This window comes from Gossypium hirsutum, chromosome A06 (assembly GCF_007990345.1).
Source record: "Gossypium hirsutum isolate 1008001.06 chromosome A06, Gossypium_hirsutum_v2.1, whole genome shotgun sequence".
In the NCBI taxonomy this organism is placed as follows: Eukaryota; Viridiplantae; Streptophyta; class Magnoliopsida; order Malvales; family Malvaceae; genus Gossypium; species Gossypium hirsutum.
This window is the reverse complement of record NC_053429.1, coordinates 18,250,773-18,268,402: the sequence shown is the minus strand read 5'-3', so window position 1 is coordinate 18,268,402 and position 17,630 is coordinate 18,250,773. Positions and strand designations below refer to the sequence as shown.

Genomic DNA, 17,630 nt, shown 5'->3' with positions numbered 1-17,630 from the left:
CATTTTCGTAATTAACAAAAAAAGGACTTTTTTTAGTAAATTTCCCAATAAAAACAAAAGATTAAACTCATATTTATATTAAATAATAAATTTACATTAATGTTAAATCATAGTTAAATAATATTAAGTGGTTAAATATTAGAAACATTAGTTTAAAATATATATTCATATTAACTAATAAAATATACATAATCTTTTTATAAAAATAAATTTTATATAATAATATCTATCTTTACTTTCTATAATTATTAATTTTATATTTATATTACATATAATATATTTAAATTTGACAAAGCGAACTATAAATTAGGATGAAAAAAAAACACAATTAACCAAAAAAAAAAATCAAGGGCTACTAGTGTAACTTTTCATCTTTCTGTTAAAATTAATCATTAGTTTTAGTGATATGGCAGCAACGATATTAAATCAATCATTGAATATATATTTGGATTTAAATACAACGAAATATTTTAAAAATATAAAAAATATTAATTTTTTTAATATAATTATACTTATAACTTATTTAAAATTATAATAAATTATAAACAATATATTTATTAAACGGTTTACTTAATTAGCACATGTAAATGAAAATTGATTAAAACATTTTTAAATCAAAATAATTAAAAAGTCATCTAAAAGATGTTAATTGAAGACTAAAAATTGTGTTGATAATAAGGTAATTAGCTTATTATAAAAATTATTATTTTAAAATTTATATAAAGTATTTTGCATTCGAAAATACGAAGTTATTGAAGCAGAAAGTAAAATGGAGAAAAGAGAGAAAAATGTAAGATTAAACTAAGGGTGCAGTCCTCTCAGACAATCAATTTTAGTTTAATTATAACAACACTATTAACTCTCGAGTATATTTGAGGGTTAGATCGAGCCCAGCAAATATGGGCCGCAAGGCTGGGACCATTTGAAACTCAGCATAAGCCCAAGTTCCCGGGCTTCAATCTTTCACTTCAGAGAAAGCGGCTTACGGCGTTCACCCACAACGGTCTCTCTCTTCCTCTCTCATGGCTTCTCCCAGAATTCTACTATGCGGGGACGTTTTAGGCCGTCTCAACCAGCTCTTCAAGCGAGTCAACTCTGTAAATTTCTTTCATTTCATTTATTTTTTAGATTTCTCCATGTTTCTGTTAAGTTTTTTTTTTTTGGAACTGCGGGGAGCTAAAAAAACGATTATATTTTTTCAGGTAAACAAATCAGCGGGTCCTTTCGATGCTCTTTTTTGCGTGGGTCAGTTCTTCCCCGATGAACCAGATCGGCTTGATGAATTAATGGACTACGTTGAACGCCGGGCCCAAGTTCCTCTCCCGACTTACTTCATCGGCGATTACGGAGTTGGTGCACCCAAGGTTTTGTCGGCTGTTTCGAGAAACTCCGCTAACCAAGGTTTCAAAATGGACGGTTTCAAGGTTTGCGACAATTTGTTTTGGTTAAAAGGCAGCGGGAAGTTCACTTTCCATGGTAATTTTTTTTAAAAAAAAAACTTCTTTTAAGTAGTCTCTGTTTGCTTACTGAGAAAGTATACGTAATTAGGCTAGAAGGCGCATGTGAAACATTTCTATCATATCTGATTTTTTGTGCTTATATTTAGGTTTGTCTGTGGCTTACTTATCCGGTAGGCAGTTGTCTAATGGGCAACAGTTTGGAACATATAGTCAAATTGACATTGACACCCTACGAGCATTCGCCGAGGAACCTGGAATAGTTGATTTCTTTTTAAGATATCCTTTGCTTTGATAGGCATCGAGACTTTAATTTTAAATTTGATTCACTTTTAGGTTGTTTATTTTGAATTCCTTAATTAGTTTTTACTAATGAATGGCCAAGTGGTATCACAAATAGAGCCACTGTATCAGATATCCCTGCAGGAATCTCAGATTCTTCTGGCAGTGATTCCACTGTCTCCCAACTAGTTGCAGAGATCAAACCACGGTACGTGATGTTTGAAGGTTTTGCATTACTTGGTGCATCCAATTCTCAAATATACAGTTTTTATGCTTCTTGTCAGATATATGATGCTGTTTCCATGACCATGAATGTTTATTTTATGGTTCTTGTTCAAATTAGTATTTAATGATGATTCTTATCTCACAGCAGCTTCAAGTTGAAATGACTAATGACAGAACCCAACTTGATGTTAATAGAAAAATTATCGAGTCAGGTACATTAATCCTTATATTGTTCATGGGCTAAGGTCATACACTTAGTGAAATGTTAGAGATGAAAGATACATTTGATACTTTGAATTGTATTCTGCTTTTTTGACATCTCTGGCTTGTTGTGTGTCCAAGATTCAGTGTTCTACTATCAAATGAAAGCTTATCTTAGACTTTTAGACATCTTGATATTGTAAAAGGCTCAAGCTTTTAGTGAGATCCATATCTCCTCTCATTTGAAATATCTCTAGTCCAATCCTACCATCCCCTTTCAGAACAACAATTTAATGGTCAGATGCTGTTTGTTGTATGTATATAACCACCTCAAGTACTGCCTTGTAACGTTAGGAGTTGAATTTCATTTTCATGAAATATCTGAAACTATAGAATATGCAATAATGGTTCAGTCTGAAGTGCAAAGAAATGTTTTCACTGGAAGGAAAGATTTTAGGGAGAATTTGATAGTCACTAGCATTTTCTATTGGCTGGCAAAATCGACAGTGATGTGCCAGTCCTCTTAGACATCTCAATGTGGCCATTTTGAGAGCAGTTTTTCTCATGAAAGACTATGATACCTTAGAAGCGATAATGACTTTACAACCCTATTGGAATTATGCTTCTTTATTTTATTTACTGTTAGTTAAGTTGTTTCTTTTCTTTCGCTAATGGTTGTTCTCCCTGTTAGCTATCACATTGCAGGTACTAAGGGTGCATATTATGCTCGTGAACCTTATTTTAATGTTGATGCTGTACATGTAACTCGGTTCTTGGGTCTTGCATCTGTTGGGAATAAAGAGAAACAGGTGTGACTTGCTTATATACTGAGTATTTGTTGTATTCAGTGAGGTTTTTACCTATAAATTTCTATTAATGAAGCATTAACCTGGATTGTGATGGTACAATATTGATATCTAAATTGAGGAACATTTAAATTGCTACTATGCTTTCACTGGACCACCAAATAAGAGGTGGTTGTTTCTTGTCTACTTGAATATTTCCTGTGCTCTGCCGTGCTCTTCCCTCCTGTTTAAAGAGTTCAGACATTTCTGCACGCCAGAGGAGAGAGAAGTAGGGAAAGAAGATTCAGCATCATTTTTTTTGTCTTGAAGAATTTCTGCATAATCAAACTATTCTTTCTATATTATGATTTGGGTTAATATAATACCTTATCTTGCGAGGATTATCTGAAGTGTTTATTGTTTCAAGCACTACAAACTGCTAGATTTAGCCGTTAAAGGCATTTTGTGATTGTTGTTTCCTGCATCTGCTCCTCAGAAATTTCTTCATGCGCTTTCTCCAACTCCATCATCTGCCATGGCAGCTGCTGAGATCAGTGCAAAGCCACCAAATACTACCTTATCACCGTATACATTAGTTGACCAAGTGGATCGTCGTAAAGAAACCACAAAGAGAGCTAGTGATATTGAACTTGATTCGCAATACTGGAGATATGATGTGTCGAACAAACGACAAAAGCATGGGAATGGTGATACTAATAAGGTGTGTTTTAAATTTATATCCTCTGGAACTTGTCCGCGTGGAGAAAAGTGCAACTTCCCACATGATGCTGATGCAAGGGAACAATTTTTGAGAGGTGTTTGTCTTGACTTTATTATCAAAGGAAAGTGTGAAAAAGGCCCTGCTTGCAACTTTAAGCACAGTTTACAGGATGATGGTGAGAATCATTCTCGAAAAAGACCGGGATCTAGCAATACTAATGCTAACAGGTTGGTTTTTTATTGCCTTTATCATTTTCCCCCTATTTTAACTTGCAACTAGACCACTGTGCGTTATTGTTAATTTAGTAACATTTTTTTGCAGAAAAATCTATTAGCCAACACAATAAACTGCAGATTGCAGATTGTGTGCCCTTTAATCCTTATTGTAAAATATATAAACCACTATAGTAATTATCTATTTTGTGACTGAATACAGATCAAAAGAGTGCTGGTTTTGTTTGTCAAGCCCAAATGTGGAGTCACATCTGGTAACAAGTATAGGAGAGAATTTCTACTGTGCACTAGCGAAAGGCCCACTTGTCCAAGATCACGTACTGATAATTCCAGTTGAGCATATGCCAAATACTCTTTCTCTACCAGCAGATAGTGAAACTGAACTTGGCAAATTCCAGAACAGTCTGAAGTTGTATTATAAAAACCAGGGAAAAGAAGCAGTGTTCTTTGAATGGATATCAATACGTGGCACCCATGCCAACCTTCAGGTAAAAGAGATTTCTCATGGAGGTAGACTTTACAAAGTCAAAGAACAGAATTGCTCAGTACAGCTTTACCTGATTATAAAGTCTCTAATCTTAAGTATATATTATATTGTGGAACATGGCAAACACTTGCAGATAAAGTATTGTTGCCACTCCCAAACTAAATAAGCAATTGCCTTAATCATTTTTAGTTATTCAAGAGTAAATTTATAAGTTACACATAAAGCATAAGGTTACATGGTTTCTCTCCATAATTGTTTCCTTGTTGTTGACTTTTCTTTATAGTTAAGTATATGTTTTGACATCTAATTGTATATTCTGTTCCTTTTGCATAGGCTGTACCTGTTCCATCATCCAAAGCAGCTGTTCTTAAAGACATTTTTACTTTGGCAGCTGAAAAGTTGGGTTTTGAATTTGTTACAAAAAAATGTAAGTTTATCACATTTGAGTGAGTGGTGCATATGCACGTTGATAATGTTGCATTCAAAATTTCCATATGTATGGCTTTTGTAATGCATGAATGTGTTGTCTGTCTCGAAGGGATACTGAATGTAGTTTCTGTTCTAATCCTCCTCAAATTCATCCCCCCCAACCCCTTTATGTTCCTCTGAATCTTTGCACTCATGTTTCTCATGCAGTCAGCAATAATTCCGAGGGGAGAAAATGGTTGAGGACACAGTTTGATAAGAATTTTAGCTGCTTCTATGTGGAACTGCCTGAAGGTTCAATCCTATTACATTTAATTGAAGAGAATGAGAAGTTTCCTGCCCAATTTGGTCGTGAGGTAAGATTCTTAATTTCTCCATTGAATGTGATGCTGCTGCCTATTTGAACCTGGGCACCTGCGTACCAAATTGAAACCTAAGAAAATGAATTTTGCATTTTATTTCTCAACTAGATGCCTTGAATTCTATCCTTATTCCTTAAGTAAATTGCCCTCCTTTTTAGATTGTTGGTAATTAGTTTGTTTTATTCTTTAACATGGATTTTCATGATTGCTTTCCATTTTCATAAATGACTGACATAACTTCTTTTGAATTATGTCAATTGTAACATTTTTTCCAAAAATAGGAAACAGATAATAAAGAAGGTAGTGATGAGAAGCTTTCTATTGTTATTGGGGGAAAGCAAAAAACCATTTCCCTTAGCTAGGGAGTTCTTGTCAATGAGATGGGTGTTCATGCTTCAGTTGACATCCATATAGGAAGTGGGGCTGTGTTATATCTTGGAACTCACACCATAAACCTAAAATTGTTTTGCGGAAAGGTGATTTAGGTTACCATTGGTGAATAATCAGTCATTTGCTGCAGAATAATCTGCTGTTATGAATATTCTAATATTCGAGACTTGTTCATATAAGTGTGTTGGGGGGGGGGGTAATAATTATGAAGTTAGTAACATACTTGAATATCTAAAGCCAATGTTTAAGAGATCTGTAGCAATGAAAAAAAGAATGATAGGTATGAAATTGATGCAGGTTGTGGCTGGCCTATTGAACGTGGCTGATAGGGCTGATTGGAGGAATTGTACAATTGGCAAAGATGAGGAAACAAAACTGGCTGAAAATTTCAAAAAACGGTTTCAAGTATTTGATCCAAGTCAATGATTTTTCGAAAGAAAGGAACAAGCCTGTTGTCATAAAAATGTGCGTCATTAGGAAGTTCCTAATGAATGAGCTTGGAAGGATGTTGAACCCCTGGCGTGGTTTGGTTCAGGGCATCTTCACAGTCCCACTTGGAATCTCTGGCTAAGTTGCAGATGAGGAAGATAATAAACCTTTCCTCATCACTAATTTTGTTTTGGTTCAAATCTCCTTTTATGAGTCGAAATTTCATCAAAAACTTGTTTCCATTGTCTGTTTTAATTGCCTCTTATATGTATGATATATCTTCTGTCTTTTTAAAACTGATCAATTGGACATTACAGCTCATTGGCTATGGTTGCTAATTTTATGTACTCTTTGATCTTCTCTTCTCAGGGGAAAATAGGAAAAAGACAAAAGGGGTAGAACTTGCTGGATGGATTTTGAAAAAAATTACAAATAATTATTAATTTATGTAGTTTGATTATGGCATGCTTATTACTTGAATTGATGAGAAAACCTAAATATTTATGTTCAAAAAATATGATTGCTGGAAAAATATGTAAAACCTAAAAAAAGAAACTCTCACCTTTGCTTTCGTCTCATGTTCACCCTTTCCTTCTTTTCCACTATTGCCTTTCTCTTTCAATCTCCCACAGCCGCCTTACATTACTCCTTTATTTTCTGTGGCCCAACATTCGTCGTCCAAAATGCCTTTACCTCTTGTTGTCTCCTTGTCGACCAGGCCACTTATTTGTTTCAAGCAAAAAGAAGCCATTTCCGATTAATAAAATGCGCCCTCAGCCTATCCTAGTCTCCAGTCAAGGTGGACTTGTGTGTTTATCGAGTCAACTCGGTCTCCTCGAGCCATTGGCGACTTCTTATCTCAAGTTCGGGTTGACTCTGTTTAATTGTTTGTTGACGTGTATGTGTGCCTATGTTTCGACATGAGTCTTCCCTTGCTTCATCTTAGTGAGCAATAAAGATTTGATCCAAACGAAAGTTGCTTTTCTCTCCTATATGATTTGAGTCAATTAAATGTTGATATAACTTTATTGATTTGTATTTTCTATTAGGCTTTTTTTTTAAACTAAATTATTTACGAATTACCATTCTTACATTTTAATAAAATAATATTAGATTGATGGATTTCCAATCCTACAAATACAATCAACCAAAAAGTCCACACTACTTCTCATCAATTCCAAAACCACCCACCTTAGGCCCAAGAACACATATTTCATGCGCTAAGGCGTACGGAATCTCAAGTTCTGAATATGAATTAACAAAGATTTTGAAATTTTTGGTTTATAAAAAAAAAATTGAAATTTGTTGTAAAAAGGGTGGTGTGAATTAGTTCAAATATTTATTTTAGATAGAATGTTGGAAATTTTAAAAATATAAATTAGTTTAGATAATATTTAAATAATTTAATATGATTATACATGAAATCTATATTTTAAATACTTTTTAAGTAATTAATAAATTGTTTGTAAATTTAATGGTACATGAAATATTTTTTAAAAAAGATTAGAAAATAATAAAGTTTTTAAATAATTTAATATAATAACATTTGTAAATAATCTTTAAACAATTTAATATAATGGTAAATTATATATAAATATTTAATATAATCATGCATAAGATATAAATTAATTTAAAATTTTAAATACATTTTAAATAGTATTTTACATCAAAACAAAATAAAAAATAAAAAATCAAAAGTACCTTTGAATAGAAAAATAATGGGCTATAGTGAAAATTTGCCACATTTATTGTAAATCTGTTATTATCCTCTATTTTGATTGATATTTGTTGTTGTATTTTAAAAATATGGGTAAATTTGTCACAGAATTTCTATGTGATTAAACTTTTCTATTAAGCTTCAAATTTATTAAATTTTATTATCAACTTTAATTTTTTGAATTAAAATTTACCATTCGCTTTTGATTTTGATGGTTTGAAAACAAAATATAAGGCGGATATAATAAATTAATTTATAAAGAACTACAAATTAATAAAAATAACTTTAAATTTTCATTTAGTGAAAGAAATATTTGAAAAAAATAAAAATATAAAAAAGAAATTTTATTTTTTATAAAGAACAGTTTTTATTAATATTTAACATTATATTAATTAAATTATTTTTTAATTACAAAAATAAATATTAAAAATATTTTTATTAAATTTATCTTAAAGTTATTTAAAATTAAATTTGAATAGTAAAATTTGATTAAAAAAATCAAATTTTCGTTTCAAACTCCAATCAAGTGGGAGAAATTAGTTTATGGACCTTTCCTACTACATAAACCATGGACCCTTTCCAAATATTTAATGACATTTTAGTAATTTTTTTCATATCATTGACACATAATTTTAGTAATCTTTTTTTTTACATTGAATCTCAATCCCCAAACTCGAAACCTTAAACCATAAACTTCGAATTCAAACCCAAATCTCAAATCCTAAATCTCGAACCTAACCTTGAACCCAAACTTTAAACCCTAAATCTCAAACCCAAACTGAACCCTAGGTTCAATGTTCAGGATTCAAGGTTCAAGTTCGTGGTTTGAGTTCAAGATTCAAACTTTAAGGTTTAAGGTTTGAGATCATAGTTTAGGGTTTGAGGGTTTGAGATTTGAGTTCGAGTTTAGTGTTTAGGGTTCGAGATTTAGAGTTTGAGGTTCAAGATTTAGAGTCTATAAAATAATTAAAAATGGACTATGAATGATGTGGTGGGAAATGTCCATAAAATAATTTTTCATCAAATGGAGAGATAAAATTCTGTAATAGCCCAAATTTGACCGGGCTTAAATAAAACCAAATGAAATAAATAAATGAATAAATGTTTAACAGTCCATATAAAGTCCTTACAAGAGCCCAAACACAAGCCAAAATAGCTCAGACCCGTTACAGCAAACCCAAAATAGCTCAGACCCGTTACAGCAAACCCAGAATAGCCCAGACCCGTTATACACACACCCAAACAGACTGGTTACACCTTACCCGTAGCCCAAACCTAAACCAGACCCAAATAGCAGAGGCCCGAATTTTAAAAATTACCAGCTAGGGTTTTTAACCCTAGCTCTTTCTCCTCGCTCCACAAATAGAAGATTCCAGAAGCCATCTCAACGGACGCGTCTGCTCATCTCTCACGTCGTTCCAGTGACCCCCCATCAGCGCTGTGACTCTGCCTCCGAAATCAGCGCGCGAATCTACACCAGCCCTCGTCACCACCAGATTTCTCGCAAGTACCTGCAAAAGAAAAGGAAACACAGCAGATACGGAAAAACAAAAAAGGGAACTAAAATAAAATGATTTCAGCAGATCACAATCAAAGATATGGTGGATACAGTGGACAAGAAATGGAAAGAAATCGAAGATTTCTTTCCCAGTTTATGTAACAAAGCAGTGGCTATAAAAGCCCAAATAAAATGATGTAAAGGTATATATTCGAAAAAAGAATACACACAGAGAGAATCAATAAAAATTTAGAGATTCAGCAAAAGAATTTGTTCTCGCACACATATACAGAGCAAGCATCTCAATCGATTGAATACACAAAGGTGAATTTTTTTAAATATATGTACATATATATTGCAAATAATGAAAAGAGAAAGCAATACCTTCAATCGGCGTTGAAAGGCGAGGTTTTTAAACCTCCGACCACCGCATGCGGTGGAGAAGACGAGGGCGCGTGAGCGCGTACAGACCCCTAGATGGAGGTCCGGTGACCCTCCGAATACCCCTCCCCAACTCTCTTTCAGAGAGTTTTTTTCTTTTTTTTCTCAGAACCAATTCAAAATGATTTAAAACTAATAGTTTGGCTTATATAGCCACAACAGAACAATGCCGTTTTAGCTTAATCCAATAAGCTTAAAACGACATCGTATTAAGGCTAGGATCGCGCGTTGACCCGATTACCCGGGGAGGATCCGCGTGTTTTTGAGAATTGGATTAATTACCCAATCGGTCCTTTCACCATTTTTTGTGTTTATAATCACGTTTTATTTTATTTATGATTTGGCCCTAACAGTTTGTATTTGTTTCAATTTAGTCCTAAATGGCTTTTTAAAGTTTAGCTAGGGAAACAGTGCCATTTTGGGGATTAGGGCAAATTGCACAGTGAGTCCATTAATTCAAACGTGCTTTCCAAATGGCCCTCGAATTCTATTCTTTTAAAAAAACCTATAAATTTTAATTCGTTTTAATTTCACCCTTTTTATATACTTTTAAACTTATTTTTAATTTATTATATAGATATTATTTATTATATTATTTATATTTTCAAAATTTGTAGATTATTATTATATATTATATTTTAACTTATATATCATACATTATTTTAAAAACTTACATTTTTATATTATATATTATAAATTATTTCATTTATTATTATTTTTATATACTATTATATATTATCTATTTTAAAATTCACTATTAAATATTATATTTTTATGTATTATTAAATGTTTATATTATTTGATATAATATCATATTTTTTTTATATTTTATCTTAAAATTAAAGTTTATCTATAACATATTATTATCACCAATTTCTAAATTGTATTTTAATTATATACACATATATCCAAATTACTCTCTTTATTTTATTAAACCTTTTTATATTTTTTTATATTATAAATTGTTCATGTATTAAATGCTATTTTCATGATTTTATAAAAGTATTGATTGCTTGATAACATATGTTACTATATTATTATTATTATTTTTATATATTATTGTATTTGTTCGTCTTGTTTTGTTTTTATACAATTATACATCATGCATCATTTTCTCGTTTATTAATATGTTTAACTATATGTTGAATTACATGTTTATATGTTTTATCTATTCTTCTTTAATATATGTTGTTTTTTTTTGTATGTATATTTTATTTATTTAAAATTTGCCATATTTTATATTTCTTATATATATATATCAATTAATGTATGACATTTATGTTATTGTTATTATGCTTCTATTTACCTATTACTATAATATGCTATCTTGTATGTTATGTTTTATTATGTCAATGTGCTCCTTCATGTATCAGTTTTAAAAACGAGACTTCAAAGTTTTCAAAAATAAAAAGGCAATGCTTGGTGTTTGGAAGTTTCGAAAAAGTAGTGCCCTAACTTATTGGGTCGCAACTTTTCTCGTTGAGTTCGAATAGTCAAGTACCCTTCTAAATCTTTTAAGATTTTCAAAATACGAGCAACTGTCTTGGAATTTCAAAGTGTTGTGTCCTAACTTATTGGATGTGGCGTTTTTTCGTTTCGAGATAGGGATTTCAAAAAAAGGGGGCTAACTTAGTGCCAATATGTTGATACAAGTGAATCTCAATTTTCAAAATCAAAATATTCTAAAAAGGATTGCATCTTAAAATTTTTGAATTTCCGACATTAAAGACACTTGATAATCAATTAGGTACCAATTTTTGGGCGTTATGAGGGTGCTAACCCTTCCTCGTACATAACCGACTCCCGAACCCGTTTTCTAATTTTGTAGACCAAAACTAATGATTTTAAAACAAAATGTTTTAAAGGTGATCCAATCGCACCTAAAAAGATTGGTGGCGACTCATGTTTTTGTTTTTAAAGTCGATTCCCATTTTCCAAAACTTAATTTAAAAATGGTTTCGACAAATTCAATATAGAGTTAAAAGTAGAATTTAGTTCAAAAGTATAATGGTAAATATTTAGGTAAATTTCAACTTTTACAAATTTGTATATTAACCAAAAAATACTTTTAATCATTGTTTTTAGAATTTGTTCGAATTGGTTAATCAAATCAGATTAAAGTATCAATTCAGATTGAGAAGTTAAGTCGATTAATTCACAAGTTGAATGAACCAATTGAAATGAGTGATCAAAGTTATTTGAATCGAGGTGCAGTGAAATATATTTTCTTAGTTTTTGATTAGTCTAAAAACCTTGCTTTTTAATTCAAAAGCAAAATGTTGAACTTACGTTTTGAAATTGAAAAGTAGCTAACGGAGGCTTAAAGATTCGAGAGTTGAGTCATAAAACTGTTAGTCGCGTGTTTTATTCACTCCACCATCCGAAACAAAGATCTATGATAAAATCTATCTTAATTCAAATCCTATATATCTATTCTTTTCTCTCTGTGAATTTGATTTGATCATTGGTTTCGTTTCAGGTTTCTACTGCTAACGTAATTACGAGTCCACTGTCGGATGTGTGGTTCCCAACCTTAATCGTCTTCATGCTCGCCATTGGTCTTGTTCTCACCGCTTCCTTCTTCATGTGGCAACCTTCATCTCAGCTCCTTTGCAACATTTCTTCCCATTTCTATTATAAAATTCTTTTTCTTTTCTCTTCTTATTAAATTCGATTTAGGAGGCATTTTTTCCCTCTAGGTACTTGATGTCTATTTATACAATAAGGAAAACATTAGCAGAATTTGGAACTTAAGTTGTTTGTTTTACTATTATTGTCACTAAGGTAAACCTCGTCTCTCAGCTACGGACAATTTTTTTTAGGGATTGAATAATACTTCCGTGTGATAGTGTAACGCGTAGGTTTGTGTAAGTGTACACACTCGTTATCAAGTAATAAGTAAGTATCGAGTTATCGTCTCCACAGGAATTGTATTTGTGTTAAATCACTTAATTGTAAAATTATATTAACAACTTGGTAAATAAAAACACAATATGATTGAGAAGTGATGATGAAAATTAAATATACTAAACTAAATGAATGCAATGATCCCCAATGCAAATTATCCAAAATATGCAAACTATATGAATGAAATAAATTTTAGCAAAATTAAACACAATTTGCAACAATTATAACATAAATAAACTAGGACAATTACTTTAATTAAAAATAATTTATTATCAACATGCTTAATAACATTCAGGAAAACATTCCATGGCAACTCGATCTTTCATGAGTTTGGAAACCACATTAGGTCCTTTCGGAATCCTTTACTTAGTAAATATGCATTTTAATGATCCTTATTTACTAAGGGTTTCTTAGCATTCGTGCGAGGTAATAGGGATGTGTTAGGTTTGAAACAGTTTAATCACACAAATCTAACAATTATGCAGATAACAAAGCTTGGTTAGAGTTGTTATGCAACCTGCAATTTACTCGGGTTAGAATCAAAATTGAGCATGCACATTTCAATTATGTGTCCACTAGCCGTTGTCAAGTTAGGATTGCTTAGCTAATTCAGGTGCATTTCAATCACGTATGAACGAAATACAGACTTGATTTTAATTGAAAACATGATCAATTGAGGTACAAACATTATAATCATGAATCAAATAAATATTATTTAATCAAAGCAATCATCCTAGCTTAAATAAAATTAAGCTAACATTGTTGTAACAAGAACAAAGAGCACATAGCAAACATTTTCAGATTAAATCAAAGAAAATAAAGATTAAACCCAAATCAAAGTGGCTGTTACCCAAGACTCTGACCGACGAGGCTCCTTTGCTTTGCTCCTTTGCTGATGGCTCTCTAAGGTGGCCGACCAAGGGATCTTTAAGAGGCTTAATTGCTAAAATATCTATGAAGAGATGATGCTAGGCGTGAGGAATGGAAAATGCTAAAGAGAATTGAAAGAAAAGAGAGAATGATGAGGGATGAGGGATGAGGGATGATTAGGAATGGTGAAATGAAGTCTTATTTATAGGTGAAGAGAGGAGAGTAGTTTGCTAAAAATTGAGAGGTTTAGTCTCTTCAAGCTTCTTCAATGAGTGGCCAACCATGATTAGTGGATTTTGAGTTGAATTTTTCTTGATTTTTAAGTAATTTAAATGCCATAACAACTCAGGGTTGAGACTCGGTCAAATGTAAATCTTTAGGCAAATCTCTAATTTCTTCAACATTGTAAGGACCTTGTGTAATTAAACCAAAATGTGGTTTATATGGACAACCATATGTAGCCGAAATTGGGTTGACTTGGTCTTTAATTTGGATGGTTTTTGTAATCCAACAAAGCTATCAGACCTATCCAAAATAAATCAATAAATTAAAGGACCAAAGAATAATATAATTAATTAATTAAAACCCAAATTATGAATGAAATATTTTAAAATGAATTATTTAATATAATTTTATATTTAATTATTTAATTTAATCATGCATGGCCCATTTTATGTCTTAAAAATATAATATGTTCAAATAAATATAAAATAAGCCAATTTATGCATGAAAACTATATAATAAAGCATAAAATCACATTTTAATACTTTCTATGTCCTAATTTCATATTTTCACATATTTCATTAATTTATTAAACAATTACTTAGCTTTAACAATGAATTTAAGTAAAAAGGTGATAAATTGCATAAGAAAAATCTTATATATTTTTCAGTTTACACACCCCCAAAATTAAATCATTGCTCGTCCCGAGTAATGTTTATACACAGCAAAAGGTCTTGCTAAGGCAAAATTGCTAACTGTGTAAGCAACATCAATCTTTGTCCCATAATCATGCATTAATAACTTCATGTTCATAGATCTCCTTTATTAACAAGTAATTCATATGCAAACATTTTTAGAATTTTATATTAAGTTTCAAAATATGCCAACATGAATCATAGTTTGTATGTATGTCACATCCACAGATAACATTCTCCATTCAACATAATTTCTTATCAATCAAACAAACAATCATAAGGTTTGTTTATGATCTTCATATGTTGAACTTAGTACTTTCTCTCCACTAATGTAGGTGTCATAATCATCAAATTAATAGGCCTTTTATAACGTTGTAATGGGGCTCGGTTAAAAGTAGGGATTTAAAGAGATGAGACATTTTGGTTTCAAAATCTTAACTTTTAACTTTGTCTTAGATTTCTCGAAATACAGCCTTTTTCTTGAAGTGAACCTTTGGAACACCCCCAAACTTATTTTGAACTCATGTTCATACATTTTTCTTTTTGGAGACTGAGAAAACTTTTCTTCACTCTTTCTTCGTTTTTTTTAAGCATGAGCACATACATCTTTTTGAAAATTTCTTCAAATGTTGATTACCAAGACAAATTTAGTTAAGATGGGTGCACAAAATTATGATAACTTAAAAAGATGGTAATGTGGCTTATAATGTAGATTCATTGCAATAAATAGGCCTTTAAGCTCAAAATTATAGTTTCAAGGGTCTAATATCATAAGGTTGGCTCGAAAAGGCTCAAACGATCCAAAAAAATAGTGCCTATATCATTTTAGATTTTTATGTCTCCTAGGATTTCGCCTTAAGAAAGTTACTAAGTCAATTCTAAAGATATAAACCTTCATGCATGTCTAATCTCAAGAGAAACTAAGTTTTCATAGAAAACATTACTAAGACTAAGATCATACAAGCATTCCATTCTTCATGATAACATATGTTCACTCAGATAGAATCATCATTCATACTTGCATACAAACTGTTTAAAAAAATGTCTCTAAACATTCATTTATTAAAACATACTTATGAAAGAAATGATTGAAACATACTTGAAAATTCTAAAAATTTGAGTAATTTATTTGCCTTACCCCTTTTAAAAAGAAGCAATGTTCTCATTGCAAGAACAAAGTAATGAATGAAAACTGAACACTAGGTAGGGTTGTAAAGAAAGAGAGGTGAGTCATTAAGACTGCTTAAATACCAAGTCTTTCCTAATAACCCAAGCCTAGACATGTTCATTCCCATTACCATATCACTTAGTCTTTTTCTTTCTAAAGAAGTGTCAAGTTTATTCATGCTTGTTATATTTTATTCTGTAGAAATTAAATCCTAATTACAAAAGAAATAAATTCCTAAAGATCTTAAAATAATTAAATAAATAACAAGATAAGAATCCCCTTTTTATTTTTCTGACTCATTCCTCTTGTCTTCTTCAGCTTCATCTCCGTTTGCATAGTCAGTATCTTTCATCCATGTCTCAAGGATAGCATCTGGGAATTCAGGAACAAAAGTATTAGAGATATTTTTAAAAGTATTTCAAATTGAGTCATCTCTAATTTTTGCATATTTCTAATAAATTTGTTGTTTATTGTGCATGAACTTGCACATATCCATCATAATTGACAACTCTGATTCCTTTGAAGTACTTGCAGAAGTTAGAATTGGAGTTGTAGATTTAGGTTCAACACTTAGCTTGACTGTTTCTTATTTTGGCTCAACCTCTGGTTCAGGGTTTGTAGATCCTTCAACTGGTGTAAGACTACTCAGTGCCTTATCAGATTCTTCTTTAGTGTCTGTAACTGAATTAGCTTCAGTTCCAGTTTCATTTGTTGACTCCTCGGTATCTGGCTCAGTTGGCTCTTCTTGCTCACCTTGATTCAGGTCATGCACCTTCTCTACTAACCTTTCAATATCATGATTTGTAATGCACCCTTGAACAAGGGCCTTTAAGCAAAGTGAAGTGATTAATGATGGGAAATAAGCACTTCCTATCATCTTTTTAGCATATTCATGAATCTCCTTGAGAATAATTTTCCCAACATTAATGGACTTCTCTATCAAAATTGCATATAACAAGAGCATCCGTTCCATCGAGATGGTGGAACTATGTGAGATAGGCATAAAATTGTAGCGAACGAAATAAAACCATACCTCTGCTACTGGTTTTAGGTATTCCCTTCGGTAAGAATGGTTCCCAAACTTTCTTATAATCCATTGGGATCGCAGGTTTGTCACAACATCAAGCAATTGTTGAAGAAAATTCCAATTGATATTGTTCATTATAGGGTAGTACTCATCTTCTTTAACATCAGGTAAGGTAAACAAATCATTGATGGACTTAGAAGTAAGAGGTACCTTTTTCTTTCGAAAGATGACATTAGTAGCATCTTGCATAGTCAAATTAGCATAGAAAGTCAAATTAGCATAGAATTCTTGAACTAGTTCATCATCGGAAAGTGAACGAGCATTACAAAATCATTCCCACTTGAGAGCATTGATTTTCCTTGTAATCGGTATAGGAACAACCATCAAATCATGACTGTTCAAGTTAAAACCTTTTTCTGACATCATAGGTTGATGTTTGAAGATTGAATCAAATCTCTCTTTCACTTCATCATCGATCAAAATCGGGTTTTCAGGAGTAGCCTTTGAAGATCTAGTTCTTTTGTGAGACATGGTATCTTTTCTTGAGAATTTGGCAAAGTTTCTCCACAAGGGGGGAAAGAGAAATCAGCAAGGTGGGTAAGGACTTGCTACGATGAAAATCTTGTGACGGCAAGGATGGTGCAGTGACAATGATAGCGTGCGACAGTAATAGCGGTGTGCGGCAGCGACAACAGCGATGTACGACAGCAGTGTTGGTGCTTCGGCAATCTTCTTGCGGTGGCAATAGGTGATTTTAGCAAAAAGGGAAAAGAATCTAGGGTTTCTTTCAGGATTTGAGGCTAGTGAAACAAGAGGGAGATTTAGGGATTTTTAGGCAAATTGCTTTGAGGGATATGAAAAATAATAGAATGAAGAAGAGTTTATATAGGGAAGAATTTGGGCAACATGTAGCAAAAATTTAGCTAATTTAGGGTTACTTGGGCTGCAAGTAGTGGGAGTGGTGGTAAAGTATGGATTTTTTCCTTTTTTTTGTTGTCTTGGAACTCAAACTTAGACTGTATTTACAAACTTACTCAAGAAAAAAAACTGATTAGTACTTGGACCAAATTTGACCCCCTTTATTAAC

At 31.9% G+C, this 17,630-nt stretch overlaps 1 protein-coding gene and 1 long non-coding RNA gene across 2 annotated transcripts; one reads left to right on the top strand and one right to left on the bottom strand.

Moving 5' to 3' along the window:
- Window positions 1-941: 941 nt before the first annotated feature.
- LOC107887246 (zinc finger CCCH domain-containing protein 64) lies at window positions 942-6,469 on the top strand. Its single transcript, XM_016811434.2, has 10 exons — window positions 942-1,097; window positions 1,203-1,476; window positions 1,607-1,736; window positions 1,828-1,947; window positions 2,857-2,974; window positions 3,447-3,898; window positions 4,107-4,392; window positions 4,725-4,818; window positions 5,028-5,173; window positions 5,867-6,469. The coding sequence occupies exons 1-10, from the start codon at window positions 1,023-1,025 to the stop codon at window positions 5,993-5,995; spliced, it is 1,824 nt and encodes a 607-aa protein (XP_016666923.1). The 5' UTR covers window positions 942-1,022; the 3' UTR covers window positions 5,996-6,469.
- On the bottom strand, window positions 2,981-6,988 carry LOC121230448 (uncharacterized). The gene is made up of 3 exons (XR_005928479.1): window positions 6,561-6,988; window positions 3,337-5,231; window positions 2,981-3,217 (listed from the first exon to the last, which is right to left on the bottom strand). It is a non-coding gene; the product is annotated as an uncharacterized lncRNA (long non-coding RNA).
- Window positions 6,989-17,630: the final 10,642 nt, after the last annotated feature.